This window comes from Python bivittatus, unplaced genomic scaffold (assembly GCF_059951505.1).
Source record: "Python bivittatus isolate LINGU-HERP-01145 unplaced genomic scaffold, Pbiv_v1 ctg000590_np1212, whole genome shotgun sequence".
In the NCBI taxonomy this organism is placed as follows: Eukaryota; Metazoa; Chordata; class Lepidosauria; order Squamata; family Pythonidae; genus Python; species Python bivittatus.
The window spans coordinates 20,052,571-20,070,712 of NW_028277086.1; the positions used below are offsets into that span (position 1 = coordinate 20,052,571).

Sequence of the window (18,142 nt, forward strand, 5' to 3'; positions counted from 1 at the left end):
ACAGAGATTAAGCATGGATTTATAATATTATTCTTTTTTTAAAACTCTGGAAGTACTTGGGTCTTTTATATAATTAACTAAAACTTCCTCCTTACAAATATAAATCCTTGCCTGAAAAATCTAGGGCAAAGATCTTGCATTCAGTGATATATAAAACCACTTGAATTCTATAGTGCTAGAAGGAAATATCCTTCAGCAAAGTATTTCTAATGCAGAAAAGATACAATAAATGTTGTGAAAGGTACAACCTCAAGGCTTCCGCAAGACTGCTGGAGACCTCTTGTATCCTATTTCTTGGAGACTGACATGGAGGTCCTAAAGGCTTCCTAATGGCACAGTGCATTTTTATGTTATTTTAAAGAAACTGTCAAAAGAGATGGAAGCATTGTCATGGAATTCTCTGAGCCTAGGAATGGAAGAGGCAGTTTGCAAAATACTGCAGGGCCATAACATTTGTTCTTTTTTTCCTTACCAGGTAAACAGGTAAAAATTTTTTGCCCTGATGCAGATGGCTTAACAGAAAAAGAAACATTCTCCAAATTAATAGTGAAGGCACCAGAAGCAATTTTTGAAGCATTTGGATCCACATAGAGGCCAAAGGTGGCAGAAACTGAGTCAGAGGACTAAACAGTGTATCTTCCTGGTTGTGATGAACTGGCCACATCAATCTAGAAATCTAGATAAGGATTGTCCCCCTCTCCACAATACCCAATGATTAATCTTGGGTGCTTTATTTGGTCTTGCTGGTCATCCAAACTAGGAAAACAAAGTTAACTTAAAATCTGGTCAGACTGCACTAGATAGACTGGAGGTTAAAACTTCCGTGCAAAACTGATTCCACATATTTGCTGATTTTTCTTTCCATTCATGATCTTGTTTATTTACAAGCTGCCAATTCAACTTGCCCTTTTTATATAATGGGTTGCTAATAAAGCAAACATGCTCCTTATATTCTTAGGTGAGACAAGATCATGCCAGACTCATTTATGTGATTCCTCAATTTGCATTTCTTCTAACAAAACCATGTTAGTGGTTTTGTGCTGCATAGGAGTTAGAAATAGCTTCCCAAAAGCAAAACAATTTTTGCAGTTAGCTTCCCTGGCTGAGTTTGTCACTTCTGCGCAAAGCATCCTTTTGGGAGCAGAATATAGGTTCAATTATGGAGTTTTGTGTTATAGAGGTCAAGCATCCTCAGCTAAAAGTAAATTTTGCTTACTGTGACTGCTTGGTTCAATGCCTGTCAGTTGCCATGCTCCCCATTCACCTACTTTGTATAGCAACGCTTCTTCAATGTTGCTGTATGCTCCTGGCTTTCACTATACAATGTTAACGGAGCTTAATAACTAGCAAGCTTTGTAAAAAAAACAACAATTTGTATGGAGTCATTTCACCAAAAGAAAGTCTTACTGATATCCAGAACTTGCACGGAGCTTACAAGGAATATCCAGTCACTTTGCACGGAGATTTCTTCATCCAAGATTTAAAAAATCTTTTGGATACTGCCAATTAAAGCTGATCTCGAATATATATATATATTTACTAATATTATTGGTGTTGTTGTTAATTTAAACTTGTAGGCTTCCCAACTCATGATGCCTCTGGGTGGCTCACAATGAAACAAAGAAATTACAATAAAATCAATCAAACATAAAAAAGACAAAAGATGTCAAGCGCATGAAGTGAGGGGACTCCCTCTCTCTCGCCAAAGGCCTGGGCGAAAAGCCAAGGCATTCACGCCTCTTCTAAGCAAATAATAAATATATATTTATAATAGGCAATACATAATTCATTCTATTAATGTATTATTATTACATAAGTAATATAGAACATATTTTCATGGAGAAAATCTATCTGTGCGGTCGCTGGGAGTCGAAAACGACTTGAGGGCACATAGTCAATCATGCATGTCTACTTCAAAGTAACCCCTACGACCCGGGGACAACAGATGGACCGGGGGGAGATGATGGAAGCCGAAATCCCACCCCCCTGGGAGGAACCAGGAGGGGAAAGGCTGCCCCAGAGAGAAAGAGCGGGACTCCCTTCCGAGGAGCAGCACTCGAGCCAACCGCGCGGGAACGCGATGGCGCGCCCGTCGTCCGCGACGCAGGTCCCGGGGGGAGGGCGACCACTGCGGGGGGGGCAGCTCTCTGTTGGCACCCGGGGCAGCAAGACAACCCCCCCACCCCGCTTCGGAGAAAAGACCGGCGAGGCGGCCCAACAGAAACCCAGACACGCCACCCCCCGCCGAGCTCTGCTGTGGCTCCTCCTCCCTCCTCCTCCCGGGAGAAGCGGGGTTTCCCCGCCCCGGCCAGCCCTTCGGGAGGCAGCGGCTCGGCTTTGTCATGCGCAGCTGCGCCGGCGGAGCCCCTCCTGTCCGCCGGAGGAGAGCGCTCCGGAGACGGGCGAGGAGAGGAGGCCGAAGCCGGCGGGGGGGGTAGCGCCAGTGGCAACGGCGGGCGGCTCATGGCTCCCGGAGCGGCCGGAGGCTGAGGCGGCGGAGGAGGAGGGCGGGGCGCGCGCGGGGGGGCTCTTCCCCTGCCAGGCGACGGCGAGGCCCTCCCGCTGCGGGACTCGCGACGCAACTCCGGCTCGTCCCCCCCTCCTCCTCGCCCCCCCGCGCGGCGGTGTTATGGCCTCTTGCTGGGGCGCGGAAGGGTCCCTTGCTTGGAGGTCAGCGCAGCTCCTGCTCCTCGTCGCCTCCTGTTGCGGTAGGTGGTGCCCCCCCCACTCGGTCTCCCTTTGTGTCCGCCCGGGAAGCCGGCCTGCTGGGCTGCCGCTTGAGGAAGCGCCGCTTTTCCTTCGGCGCCCCCCCCCCCCCCCCGTCCCGCCGGCAGGACGAGGCTTCCTGGCCCGGCTTTGTTTCCGAGGGAGTCTGGGACCGCGGCCCTGCCTTTGGTGCCCGGCTCTCTCCGTCTTGCCGGGCACCGGCGTCGCGGGCCGCCCCTGACTTTCCCAGGAACAGCGATTTTCGCTGTAAACGAGCCAAAGCCTTCCTGGCTTAAAGCAGGGCCTGGCTGCGCTGGAGGACGCCCCTTCCTCTGTTCTCGTCCAGCCCCACTTCGAAATGGGGAGCTCGGCTGCCTAAGAGGCAAGCCGTCCATCGTTAATGCTAAGACAACGGGAGAAACCCCTTCAACTTGGGAAGGTCTTGGTGCTTCCCTTAGACCCTGTTTTCTGGGTTGATTTGTCGCTATCCACAAGCATGTTCATCCCGTTTCTATCAGCTGTGCAATTACAGTGCAGTACCGGAAATGTCTCTCTAGTGCCCGTTAAGTTCAGTGGAAGTTAAATCTAGAAGTATGCAGTATCTAGGACACCAACCTTTGCAGCCTATTTTAAGATCATTTTATATAATTCCTTCTCTGAGATATGAAGAGCCGAATTATCTCAAGATTTTGATTTTCTGCGGGGGTGGGTGTGCTCCTGAATGCCAAAATCATTTGTTTGCATCCTTGATAGGTGTTTTTAGTCTGTTGTTTTGCCTGGGAGGTGTATTAATGATCTCTAAATATCTGGTTCTGCAGCCTACTTGGTTTTGAAATAGGTTATAGGTATTTGGCAGGGATAGACTTGGTGTGTTTTACAGATTCTGCAACAGGGAGCTCTTTCACATAACTACTTAAGAGCAAAATTTTCAGGGCACGTGGAGGGACTCAGGTATAATGTTCAGCACTGCACTTGGAAGAAAGTTGATATTAGTGAGGGTGGTGTCAAAGGAAGAGGCCGTTCACACAACTTTGCTAAATGTTGATTTGCAGTTTTTAAGAAACACTACAATCTAATAGATTGTAACAGGTAACAGCAGATATAGGTTGAAACTTTGGAGGAGGAATTGATTTCTGTTATCAGGAAGTCAAAGGAAATATGTTTCAAAGCATGATCTTTCTCTCAAGGCTGTTTTCACAGAGATTATGTGACTGAATAATATAGAAACTGCTCTTATCTGAGTTTTGGGCATCCTGTTTGTTGTCTCCTTATGAATGATAACGCATAATTTAACTTGCAGGTTTCCAGTTTGTCATTTGTGCCTTTACAGAACAGGACTGTATATTAATTGGTTGCTATAATGTTTTAGTTTTCCACTGGATAAAATCTGTATCCTTCCGGGGAATGTAATCTAAATCTTGTTACATTTTGCTTTCTTTTGTTTTGCAACTTAATTATATCAAGATGGTAAGACAAACAACCTTGAGTCCAAAACATGGATAAAAACTGGAATGATGATGAAATTAATGGATAACTATTTTCCCTGGGTTCATGCCTCACAGTAAGCTATGGTTAGCTTTAAACATGTTTTGTTGCAGTAGAAGAGTTCACTTACTGTATTAAGCCAAAAGGAAGCTAACCACATTATGAATTAATGTGATATGTGGATTCAATCTTGTCTATCACTTGCTTGAAGCCAGAAGCCACAGACTAATATATTTAATTGCTGGGTTGCTGCCAAATACATAAAATCAGCTTCCTCAACGTGATGCACTGAATTCAATCCTGTAATTTCCAGGCAGCAAGTTGGGGAAATCTGGCGTAGAATTTTGAGTAAGACTGCTGCTTACTAGAATTTAAGTATACTCTTAAGTATAAACTAATTTTCTTTAATAGGTTGGAAATAAAATGTTCATGCTGTCTCACTGACAGCTAAAAACATTGAGTTATTGAACTATAATATTCATTAGGCTTACCTTTCTTTTAATGCTATAGATAATTTTACATTAAAATCCTTTAATGTGAATTCTCAAAATCCTGTTTTAGAAGGCATTTATTTTGTTCTCAAAGAAGGAAAATTATTGTTGGTTGCACAGCCATATGTTTAGACTGGATGTGGCATTTTTATCCACCTATTGAGTCCTTCCCAAGGACCTGGGATAGGCAGTTGTTGTTTGATGGTGTTAAAGGTGTCGTCACAGGATATAAGCTGTTCCAAGTAAAGCTGCCTTTTGCAATTGACTGGTGGTGATTTTGTCAATGCCGATGGTGTTCAAGTAGCACTCCAAATGTTTTGTGATTGCACCCAAGGCACCTATTACTATTGGTACTATCTTTGCTTTCTTTTGCCACAGTCATTCTATTTCTGTTTGCAGGTCTTTGTATCTTGTGATTTTTTCCAGTTCTTTCTCTTCTATTCTGCTGTCTCCAGGTATTGCAGTGTCCACTATCCAGACTTTTTTGTCTTTCTTATCAACAATCATTAACTCTGGGGTGTTATGTGGCAGGTGCCTGTTTGAATTCTAGTCCCAGAGCACTTTAGTTTCTTCATTTTCTATTACTTTGTCTGTTTTGTGGTCCCACCAGTTCTTCCTTGCGGGCAAATGGTATTTCTTGCAGATATTCCAATGCGCCATTGTTGCTACTTTGTCATGCCATTGTTTGTAGTCAGTCTGTGTGATCTTCTTGCAGCAGCTAACTAGGTGGTCCACTGTTTCTTCAGCTTCTTTGCAGAGACGGCATTTGCTGTCTGTTGCTGTCTTCTCCATTCTGGCTTTATATGCATTTGTTCTTAAGACTTGGTCTTGTGCAGCCAGAATTAGCCCCTCTGTCTCTTTCTTCAACTTTCCTACTGTTAGCCATTGCTAGTTCTTCTTATTATCTGCTTTGCCTGCTAGTTTTTTTGTGTACTGGCCATGTAATACTTTGCCTTGCCATGTCTCTCTTCCGTTCTTCATTTGGTCTTTCTTGTAGGCCAGTTTGGTCTCTTCAGTATTCAGTAAGCCTTCATGGTGTACTAGTTCCAGTGCATCTTCTTCACTGTCCTTCAGATATTCTTCTAATGCCCTTTTTTCTTCTTCAAGTGTCTGGTGTGCTTGCAACGTTCCACACCCACCTATGCTCCTTGGTAAGTAGAGTCTGTCAATGTTGCTGCATGGATAAAGGGATTCATTGTCATTATTTTTCTGGTCTTCCTATCCAGGGCGTGTAGTTCTCCTTGAGTCCAGTTATTCTGCTTGAGTTCAGTTGAGCAGTAGTTCTGCTTGAGTCCTCCTCCTCCTCCTCCTCCTCCTCCTCCTCCTATTATTATTATTATTATTATTATTATTATTATTATTATTCTCAATTTCCAACACTTCTGCTTTTCTTTCAAATTGTGGAGGGGCATGAACTTTTTCTGTGCTTATATTCATAAATATAACATTTTTGGCTGCCTTGAAGACGTCGTTTTTATTCAATATGTGAATACTTCTGTTACTGTAGTTTACCAAATGATTAAGAGTAAAAGGTGTGTTGTATATGGTTGGGTTTGCCCTCTGTTTTTTAGGACAGCCATAGTCTGGGGAAGTGGAAATATTGGGCCTCTTGTTTACACATTTGCAAAAGGTCTGGGGCTTATGTATTTACATGTCTAAATTGGTTTAATAGTAATTACTTCTTACCAGGAAACACTCTTATTTATAGTCTTGCTCTCTAAAGGGCAGGGCTCTAAGTATCTCTTAATCTCTTTTGTTTTTATTTATCAAAAAGTTGAAGAAACCATTCTTACCATTAAATCCAACCTTGCATATTTCTGCAAATGATTTTCTTCTGCAGGGAATGTATTGAGAAACACTGGTTTATTCTCCACAAAATAATTAATGTAACTGGAAGACCAAAAGAAATCCAACACCTGTACTATGCTGTTCAAGTAATGAATGATTCATAAATCATATAATTAGAAAACATATCTAGACAAAGGAAGGACTCAGAACAGTATGCAGACCTGTATGTCTCATATGTGACTGGCAGGATGAGAAAAATTCTGGGGGAAAAATGTTATAGGAGTAAGATTTGGGTAGAGGAACATTGTAGAACAACTGCATCTACTAATATAAACTCTCAAAACTAAGAATCAAAAGAGCATATAAATAAATTGCCAAAGTGAGAATAGTTATGTGGGACAAAACAGATGCTCCATAGGAATCAGAAAGAAAAGATAGGGAAACAATATTAGCCTGAAACACATACCAGTGTTTGCCCGTTACAAAGACCCAAATCACAAACTTAATCTGGAGACCATCAGTAAGTAGGTTATCTACTGTTGTCTTTCTGGAAGTCAACAATTGGTTGTAAGTGCTCTGGAGCATTGAATACAAGCAGTATATAATGGCATTTGTTGTTCAGCTGAATTTCAGTCTAACTCTGAATAAGCTAGCAGAATGACTAATGAAACAGCAGCACATATTTATTGTTTCACATGACCTTACCCAGAAGTCATTATTCTTATTCTGATATCTAGAATGCAGATATAATTGTCTAAGGTTTCCTAATTTTATACCTCTGGTATATCTGATAAGTGTACAGGCCAGTTTTTCTTCCAAAACCTTATTATCTAGGTTGCTTTTTCATTGTATTGATCCAGACATTCCTTAATACAATGAAAGCTTGTTTTATTGGACCTCAGTATAGTAAACTTCACAAGCAGTGGACCAAATTTCCATTACAATTTATTCATTTGTGTTATGATGTCATTATGCAGCTGATTAATTTGCATGATGCCGTCATTATGTGAATGTCATAAAATGATACAGATAATGTGATTTGCATGATACATTAGCCAGAGAACATAAATTACTGTGTTCGTGGTTTCACCAATTTAACAGATATTTATGAATAAACAACATCCCCTCCTTTGTTAAAACAAGGTTTAACTATAGTATTGTTTGGTAACATCTGATATTTTAAGTCTTTGTTTGAATATTACATTCTATGCTTCTTTTAAAAGGTTTGCTATATACACTTGAGATAAAGAAATGAGGTATATCCATAGTTAATTTCTATACACCTTTATTGCCTTTGCAGTGATAATTCTAATTTATTTAATGTATTAGATGTCCTAACAATGGTTAAGGCTAGCTCTGAGTCACTCCTTTCAAGCATTTGAATCACCAGTATAATAAGTGACATATGCCACTTGTCAAATATGGGGGGTGGGGGGGTTGAAGAAAAACTCAACAGCTGTTTTTGCACCATGGCAACTCTAATCATGTCATGCAGTGTGGCAAAGATTGCATTAAATGCCTGCTACAGCTTTTCAAGTTGTCTTGCCTTACCACTTTCAATGCTGGTCTTCTGGATGCTAAACAATGGAACAGCATGATAGCACACTTCAGGCATGGATGTATGGGCCTAGCATTGCCTTTCTTTAATGTTCCTTGCCCTCCTCCATTTCACAACACTTAATATACACTGTACCTCTTTCAAATAATGAGCTGTGAGCCTGTGATGCTTTATCAGTTCCTTTTGGCCACCAAAGCCTGCTATAAAGACTCTGAGCCTAGGTATAAACACAGTTAACTTGAAAATTAAGCTCAGAAGCTTCAGTGTAAAACTGCAGCTAAAGGTTCTTAGCATTAAGTTCTGTATTTCTAGTTAAGGCTTTCTATATTAGAGCAAATTTATGTTAGAGCTTGCATGGTTGCCGATCATAAAAGATCAAGATATAAAACATCTTGCTGTTCACAAATAGCCAATATTTTTGACTGTTTACAAAAGTAGTAAGCAACTTTTGGGACATAGGTAAACGCACACACACACAAAAACATTCCTCCTATATAATCATATACATATAGACATACATTTATACAGTGATCTTTTTGGGGAGAAAGGAAGGTAAAATGTCGGTGTTTTTCTCTTAAAGGTTAGAAGAGTAAGGGCAGCAGTATTGTCCCCATGTTTGGGTCCATTGTTTTGTTTTGTTGTTCCTCTACCACCTCTCTCCTTACTTACCCCACTCACTGTCCTCACAGTTTTTCCTCCTACTCTATACTTCTGCCTCTTCCTCATTTAAACCCCCTTCCTGTTCTCCCTGGAAACATCTCTTCATGCTTGTTGCCCTAGCTAACCAAGGTTTCAGCTGAAGACGCCCTACTTCAAGACAGATTGCGTTTTCCTAATCCATTGCTCCCTTGGAGGTATAACCATTCAGAACACTGGAACTTGGAGAGGCCTGCTTCAGTGTGACCCAGCGTTGGAGAGCTACTGGGGATGTGCAGGCATTTCATAGATTTGCAGGTTTGGGTACTCAGTGGCTCTTGTTCCACCTGTACCTGAAACATGCACGTTTGCTTGGGGCAGAGACCTGGAGCACGCATGTTCTGGGCATAGAAACAATAAGGAAAAGCCAGCAAAAATAAGGAAGAGGCTAGAATTATTTAAGTAAAGGGCGGGCGGGCTGGTTGGGTTATGCTCCATTTAAAATCAAGCTCAATAGCAGAAGAAAAGGAAGGGGCAGATGGGCATGGACCAGTTGGGTTTGACACACTTTGCAATAGCAAAGAGAAGGAAGGTCCTGGAAAAGTTGGTGGGTGGGCTGACCCAGAAGCCAAGCAGAGGAGGAGGGGAGACACATATGAGGCACATCAGATTTGCTCTACTCAGAGTTTCCTGGATTCAGTTCAGCTGGATAATGACTTGCCTGGAACAGGTCTGGTTGAACTCCTGTACCAAAACATGCTTGTTTTGTGCATGGAACAAAACATACTTTCTGTTTTCTGCCCATCTCTAGAAGTTACAGTGCTGTGTTTTAGTTTGAGTCTTGCATACAGAAAAGGGAGCTTGTGAATGTTCATGTACTCCACATTATAATTTCATCAGTTGTATTCTTTTCTATAAATTTATCCTCAGCCTTTAAAAAAAAAAAAGCCATCTGTAGACATGTGTCTGATTCCTGCTCCCACTAAGTCTAATTAAAGATTTTTGTAATCTTTCATTCAGTGAATGGAATAGCTTGTTCTTAAATGTACTTGGCCAGGATATAGCAATAGGAATGGGGTGCGGGGAGAAGTCTTGGTGAATGAAGGCCAACAAAGTGCTTATAAATGGAAGTATTGGTGAAAAGACTTAGTTACAGTTTCCTATAATGAATGTGATAGGAGTTTACAACCTTTTGTACAGATATTCACCTAAAGACAGGAAAAAAGTTAAAGAAAATACAATTGTTTTAAATAACAGGTTTTCCATTGACTCTTTAATTCTGTGTGGATGAGAGATATGCTGTTCTAGTGTTTTGGTGAAACTTAACTATATTATCTAAGTTACAAACTTTAAAACTACAAGTTTTTACACCATGAATGGAGTCAAAACTGCTTTGATTGACATCTACTTTGTTGAACTTGATTGGTAAGTTTTTGAAGGAAGAAGTGGAGGAGGAATTTTGCAAATTGTTTGGTTTTCTTTATTTCAAAATAACCTGAAAATATTAGAAATTATTAATCATAAATCAGTTTCTTCAAACCTCTAAGAGATAATCATAAAATGAGCAGGTACATCAGAGATCATTTAGTCCAACCTTTTGCAGATATAGGTTGCCAACCTGCCTCTGCTTATGCATCGTAAGTGATTAGTGATAAAACTATTGCTCACTGTTCACTGTTCTCTAATTTATTTTTATTTTCTGTCTTTTTTTAAAAAAGAAAAACCTTAAATGGCTTGCAGCTTTCTTTTTCATCTTTCTACCATTTGGCAACGCTCATTTTCTATATAAGACTTTGTATAACTTTAGGCATGTAATGCCTCCACTTCCAATATCTAAAACTGGCATACAGAAGAATCTAGTCTACCCTTCTTGTAGAAGCCTCAGTTTTTCCTTGTTAACTGTGAATACTGTTAAGAATTTGGACAAATACAACCCTAAACTAAAAACAGAAAAATATTTTCCACTTTTGCTTAAGTGTTCATCAGAGTTCCTAGTTTGCTATATACATAGTTTGTATGTCAATCTATAAAGTAGTTTGTTAGCCTAAAAGCTAATGTCTGTGGACTGAATCTGATTTTTTTTTTAATTTCAAACCTGAGAATATAATACTTCTGACCATAATGGATAATTTGTTGTTAAATTCAATAACAGTAATTTTCATTCTGCACTGTAATAGCTGCAACTTGTTTCAGTTCTTCCCTCCATAGCAAAAGCAACTACTATAATAGAGATCAAAAGTAGCTTATTATTATTCTTCCTGAAAGGGAAAGTTAGGGCTTATTTGAGGGTCTGTGTACTATGGTAGCTTTTAGTTTGATAATTACATGGGGCAAGGTGCAGAGGAAGGTTTCACTGAAATAACTGGTGGTTGAGTCATGGCAACTGGACTTCTTTTCTTTTGGTTTGATACGTTTCGCTGCTTGTCCAAGTGGCTTCTTCAGTCTAGAAAGTTGGTTGGGGGGAGCCCATAAATGTCTTCCAGGGTGGCTGCGTTTCTCACTAACATGATAGGCTCATTGAAGGGACAATAGGAGATGTGATTAGTAGAGTCTTTGGGATGTGGATGTCTTACTCCTGATCCCTCACTTATCCCCAAGTGGGTTATAAGAAGAACATAAGAGCAATGCAGTATATGCAATCCAGTGCAGTGAGGAGTGTTCAGAGCTCTACACTGGAGAAACCAAACAGCTTTTACACAAGAGGATGGCCCAGCACAGGAGGAGCAATAACACAGGACCAGAATCAGCAGTTTATCTTCATCTAAAGGAAAAAGGACACTCATTTGAGGACAATAATGTTCACATTTTGGACAGAGAAGATAGGTGGTTTGAGAGAGTAGTGAAGGAATCCATTTATGCCAAAGTGGAAAATCCTTCCCTCAATAGAGGTGGAGGCCTCAGACACAACTTGTCTCCCATTTTTCATGCTGCTGTTTCATCAGTCCCCAGGAAGATTAAGACCACTTCACAAGCACTTAATGACCCACTGCCACCCTGGAAGACATTTATGGGGTCCCCCCAACCACCTTTCTAGACTGAAGAAGCTGCTTGGACAAGCAGCGAAACGTATCAAACCAAAAGAAAAGTCCAGTTGCCATGACTCAACCTCCAGATAATTCCACCTGGATGACTCAGAATCTTCATCAACATGTTTCACTGAAATGCATCCCTGTCCCAACAGACGGTGTTAGATATCAATTTAAGTACACATAATTTATTTAAAAGTAGTGCCTCATTAACCTAATGTATAGTTTACTTGAAAGGGATGTACTAGGAAAAGTTAAAGATCTGAAGCATTAGAAATAAAATATGTTTGTGCATGTGTGGAAAAGAGAAAACACAATGTAGTTCAGAAACTTAATATTAGAACAGCCGTAAAAGGGAATTGGAATTAATAGCCATGTTCTATATTCACCTGAATGAAATGGGCAAAGCAAAAACAAGATTTTTTTAGAGAATATCCTGATAATGCCTTATGATGCTACATTACAAATATGACACAATTCTCAGCCATGACTAAATCTGACATTTTCAGATGTTTTCTTATAAATTACATTGAGTTTCTGAAAGGAAAAATAGGTACTCTGGGATCTAGAATTCTTCTTCAGCTGTGTCTGTCTGATACAGATGAGAATATGTTTTCTACCTTTAATACCTAAACACAGGTTTCATATCAATATTATATGCAGTGAGTATATACTGATATATTACATAGTATGTTATGTTGGAAATGACAGACTTAACATGCTGAGCAACATTTTAAAATGAATATAATTGTATACAGTGAATTTAGCAAGTGCAGATTTTTAAGGGTTAAAAGCATTGTAAAGACAAGGACAGAATTTTTAACAAGCTTAAACTGAAGTAGTAAAAATTGAATTTGAGAAATTGTGGAAGGAGTGCATACTAAAATATTCCCTATTTCTTTGCTTATTTAGTAAGTTGAAAAGGAAGTGAACTTTTGAAATAGTATTAGGTGGTTTTTATTATGAAATAGTTGTCAAATTATGATATCCAAAGTTTCATGAAGATTTTTATTTTTTGCATAATAGATAACGACAGCATTAAGGCTGCTGTTATCTATTAAGGCTAGTGGGTATAGCATCTTCATCTTCTGATGAATTATTACAGTGAACAAGAAGTTATTATTAAGGATTGAATTTGGAGAAAAATGAGAGGTTCAGATTTGGGAGAAGAGTCATACAAAGATGTATATTCCCCCATATATGTTTAACTTAAATCAATGAATGTATTGTAAGAATGGCAAGATTGGAAAAGGTGACAGCTGGAATCAAAATTAGAGGCTGAAACAATAACAGTCTGAAATATAGCAATGACAACACTTTGTTTGCTGAAAGCAAAGAAGACTTAGAAGAGCTCATTATGGAAGTTAAAAATGGGTTAAATGCCTTCTTAAATATTAAGACAAAGATAATGTCAGCCCTCTTGCTTAGTGAATTTGATAGCAAAGAAGTGAATGTGGCAGATAGATTTGCTTTTTTGGGGCTCGGGAATAAAAATGAGCATCCTGGAGAAATGAAGAAGAAAGGAATGTATGCAAACTTAGACATGTTCACAAAGGATTAGGACAGTTGAGTTGAGAGCAAAGCTGGGGATCTTCAAATTGCCAAGTTTGAGAAACACTGGTTTAAACAATGGTAATGCATAGCTGTAGAAACAGGACACATACAAAGAGAAAATAGCCTTCAAATTATCAATTTGGAGTTGATTACTAAGAATAACATGGACAGCAAGATGAACCAGTTCCTCAGTTCTGAACCAAATAAAGACCAACTGATCTCTCTCTAGAGATGCTGATGAATAATCAGAAACTCACATATGCTCGGTATGTGATGCAAGCAGATGACTGTGGTTGCCAAGTTAGATGGAAGTAGAAAAAGGGGAAAGCAAAAGATAATTACTGGAATATCTTTGAAAGGCCTGCAAATTGTTACTGGAAACAGGTGGAAATGGCAAACTTTCATCCATGCCATCACCATTAGTCAGATCTAAATTGGTGGCACCTACCTAAGGTTAATAAAAGCTATTATCCTATGCAGAGACAGTCCCATAATGGAGGATTAGTTCACCTTTAGCATTGAAGGGATCCCACACCAATCTATGGATTTAGATTTTGAGGGTGTTTTTTTTTTTTTTTTGCATTTTTATGCATCTTTCCCATTCTTCATTCAGTAAGACTGTGGGACTCAGCTGCCTTTTGACCCTGAAAAGAACTGTGAAATGCAGTATAACCTCTACATCTCCTCCCCTCTCAATCTTCTGCCTTTTAACTCAATGTAAGAGTCATATAAAGATATATGAATGAATAGGGGTTACAAGCTAAAGCAAAATTATAAAGTGTGTTTTTAATGAGTTTTGAATTGAAAGAGAAAAATCAGTCAGCTTGAACAAGCTATATGAGTTAATTGTAGACAGCTGGATTAGATACAGCTTTGTGGAATTAAGGTTTTGTACAAAAATAATAATTATTCCATAATTATTTTAGTATGATTATTTTAGCGCATACATTTTATGAATAATGCAGTGCAGGCCTTGCCTGACCAAGAGATGGTTTGGGTGTGTGCATATCATGGACCAGGTGAGAAAACCAGGGGCACATTTTCAGACTGAGAAAATTAGACCAAGGTCTGGAATAAAGGCTTCCTGAGCTATCCATATATGGGCCATGAGAAAAATTAACAGTTTGTCTCACATTATTCTTTCTGTAAAACGGAATATTGCTGATCTGCAGGTTACAGACTTACTACTTCCATATCTAATTTGTTCTTCCTTTGGAAATATGAGAGCAGTTTATATAGGGTTCTTGGGTAGTCTCCCATCAAATCACAGTTCAGGTTTCTTTTTTTACTGTACATCTTTCAAAAAGGCACATAACAAAGAATTCAGAAAATAATTAAAACATCGGAATGCAGACAGCAACCAATAATTACAAATCTTTACATATTACAATTGAAAAAGCACAACAGCTTTGTTTATAAAAAACTAATCTATAATGACTAAAACAACAAAAATATTTAACATACATGCAACCCAATATTTTAGCAAAATATTCAGTAGAACAATTCAAATTTTTTTTTAAATGATAAATGTTTGAAAATCATTTTTTTCCCTGCCTGGCTGACTCTTAGATTTTACAGTATTGTCCAGTGCAATAGGATAAGAATTGGATAGATAACTGGGTTTTCCACCTACATTGGACTGCAGTTCCCATATACTAATTAAGGCTGATAAAGTTCAATTTCAGAACATCTGGAGGGAACCAATTTTGCTTATCTCTGGATTAGATATTTAAAGATTATTGATTTAGAAAGAATTACCAGCACAAAATCTGTCAATAAACTCCAGTCATACCAATCAAAATAACTTGAAAGCATTTAGATCAGTGTTTTTCAAACTTGGCAACTTTAAGAAGTTGGCCTTCAACTCCCAGTTGTTGGTGGGAAATTTTGAGAGTTGCTGCCTGGGGAATACTGGGACTTGAAGGCCACACATCTTAAAGTTGTCAAGTTTGAAAAACACTGATTTAGATATACCACAGCTATTGAGGGCAGTAATAATAGTAACCTAGTCTAGCCATCATTCTGATCTTGAGGCAACTTTGTAGTTCATCATTATGTCTACAGGTGAAACTCAAAAACTTAGAATATCGTGCAAATGTTCATTTATGTCAGTAAGGCAACTCAAAAGGTGAAACCAATATATGAGATAGACGCATTACATGCAAAGCGAGATATGTCAAGCCTTACTTTGGTATAATTGTGATGATTATGGCGTACAGCTTATGAAAACCCCAAATTCACAATCTCAGAAAATTAGAATATTACATGACATCAATAACACAAGGATTGGAAATAGAACAATATCGGACCTCTGCAAAGTATAAGCATGCATATGTACTCAGTACTTGGTTTGGGCCCCTTTTGCAGCAGTGACTGCCGCAATGCGGCATGGCATGGATGCTATCAGCCTGTGGCACTGCTGAGGTGTTATGGAGACCAGGATGCTTCAATAGCGGCCTTCAGCTCCGTTGCATTGTTTGGTCTCATGTCCCTCATCTTTCTCTTGGCAATGCCCCATAAATTCTCTATGGGGTTCAGGTCAGGCGAGTTTGCTGGCCAATCAAGCACAGTAATCCCATGGTCATTGAACCAGGTTTTAGTACTTTTGGCAGTGTGGGCAGGTGCCAAGTCCTGCTGGAAAATGAAGTCAGCATCCCCATAAAGCTCGTCTGCGGAAGGAAGCATGAAGTGCTCCAAAATCTCCTGGTAGACGTCTGCATTGACCCTGGACTTAATGAAGCACAGTGGACTAACACCAGCAGATGACATGGCTCCCCAAAACAACACAGACTGTGGAAACTTCACACTGGACTTCAAGCGTCGTGCATTGTGTGCCTCTCCATTCTTCCTCCAGACTCTGGGTCCTTGGTTCCCAAATGAGATGCAAAAGTTGCTCTCATCAGAAAAGAGGACTTTGGACCACTGGGCAACAGACCAGTTCTTTTTTTCTGTAGCCCAGGTAAGACGCTTCTGACGTTTGTTGTTCAGGAGCGGCTTGACAAGAGGAATATGACATTTGAAGCCCATGTCCAGGATCCGTCTGTGTGTGGTGGCTCTTGATGCACTAACTCCAGCCTCAGTCCACTCCTTGTGAAAGTCCCCAACACTTTTGAATGGCCTTTTCCTGACAATCCTCTCCAGGCTGCGGTCATCCCTGCTGCTTGTGCACCTTTTTCTACCACACTTTTCCCTTCCACATAACCTTCTAGTGATGTGCTTTGATACAGCACTTTGGGAACATCCAACTTCTTTTGCAATTACCTTTTGGGGCTTTCCCTCCTTATGGAGGGTGTCAGTGATGGTTTTCTGCACAACTGTCAGGTCAGCAGTCTTTCCCATGCTTGTGATTCCTACTGAACCAGCCTGAGAGACCATTTAAAGGCTCAGGAACCCTTTGCAGGTGTTATGGATTCATTAGCTGATTAGAGTGGGACACTTTGAGCCTAGAATATTGAACCTTTTCACACTATTCTAATTTTCTGAGATTGTGAATTTGGGGTTTTCATAAGCTGTACGCCATAATCATCACAATTATACCAAAGTAAGGCTTGACATATCTCGCTTTGCATGTAATGCATCTATCTCATATATTGGTTTCACCGTTTGAGCTGCCTTACTGACATAAATGAACATTTGCACGATATTCTAATTTTTTGAGTTTCACCTGTACATGTAATGCAGAACTAACCAAATCATCATTTGATATCACACGGCATGATACATGTTGGAAAAAGGGAGGATTTTTAAGTTGACAAAATAAAACCTGTAGTTGTAGTGTTGCAGTACGTAATCTCTGGCAGGAGGAAACAAAAATCTGTTAGAAGGACTTGAACTTTCTTCTGTCTAACCACTTTACAGTTCTAGAAGCCAAATGTCAGTGTTTGACAATCTGACTTAACTGAGGATCTGTATAAATATTTATTTGGAATGCGTTATCTGATTTTGGAAATTCACGTTGTATAATGAATAGAAAGGCAACTGGGTAAATTCTTATGATGTAAAGCAGGAGTGAATTGTACAAAGCCAGTTGGGTGATCTTGGCCCAGTCACTCTCTCTCAGCCCTAGGAAGGAGGCAGTGGCAAACTACTTCTGAAAAACCTCACCAAGAAGACTGCAGGGGCTTGTCCAGGTAGTCATTAGGAGTCAACACTGACTCAAAGGCGTACATGTGCGCACGCGCATGTGCGCACACACACACTAGTTGCACAGCAGCTAGAGTTCATTGGCAAAATGGGGTTTTTCCCACTAATCCACTGCCTCTATCAGCTTTATGGTACGTATATTTAGGGGAAATTGACATGTTTTAGGGGAAAAGCATATTTTAAGGAAGCAGTCATAATACTGTACAGTCTTTTGCAATTGATCTGGGATTTGGTTATATATCTAAATATCTTTCTAAACCAGCAGTCTTTCTTTTTCAAATAGAGACTCATTGCAACAAATGACATGGTATCTGCTGTGCTAATAAATGTATGAAAGAAGTGAAATTCCATTGCATTTAAATTGAGATTGCTCACATTATACATTTCTCAGGGTAATACTTAATGCAACTTGTGAATTGCATTCAACTAATGGAAGCCATGAAATAAGATACTGAGGTGACTGTCCATGAAGATCCGCCAAGCCATAGACAGAAATATTAAAATACGGGTTCTTTTATCCACAGCACTTTTTCTTTCAGTGACAGTTCTGTGCTGTAGTTCCATCTGCGTAGCCACCATTTTATAAATGGCTGAGCTCAGTGAGTTTAAAACCTTCTCAAAAAAGACTATATTGGTAGTAGTATAAGAATTCCTGTCCCAAGCGTAAGGTTTTTCTTTGTTGGTAAACCCACCTGTCAAAAATCTTTGAGAGCTATAATACACCTTTTTAATTAAAGATAGACAATAACTTAGTT

General features: G+C 39.7%; 1 protein-coding gene across 1 annotated transcript in view; it reads left to right on the forward strand.

The window, feature by feature from the left end:
• Positions 1-2,338: 2,338 nt before the first annotated feature.
• Positions 2,339-18,142, forward strand: part of LRP12 (LDL receptor related protein 12) — a 35,576-nt gene continuing 19,772 nt past the window's right edge. Inside the window, exon 1 of the mRNA XM_007430418.3 lies at positions 2,339-2,708. Coding sequence (XP_007430480.1) covers positions 2,630-2,708 — 79 coding nt within the window. The 5' untranslated portion in view covers positions 2,339-2,629. The remainder of the gene's footprint in view (positions 2,709-18,142) is intronic.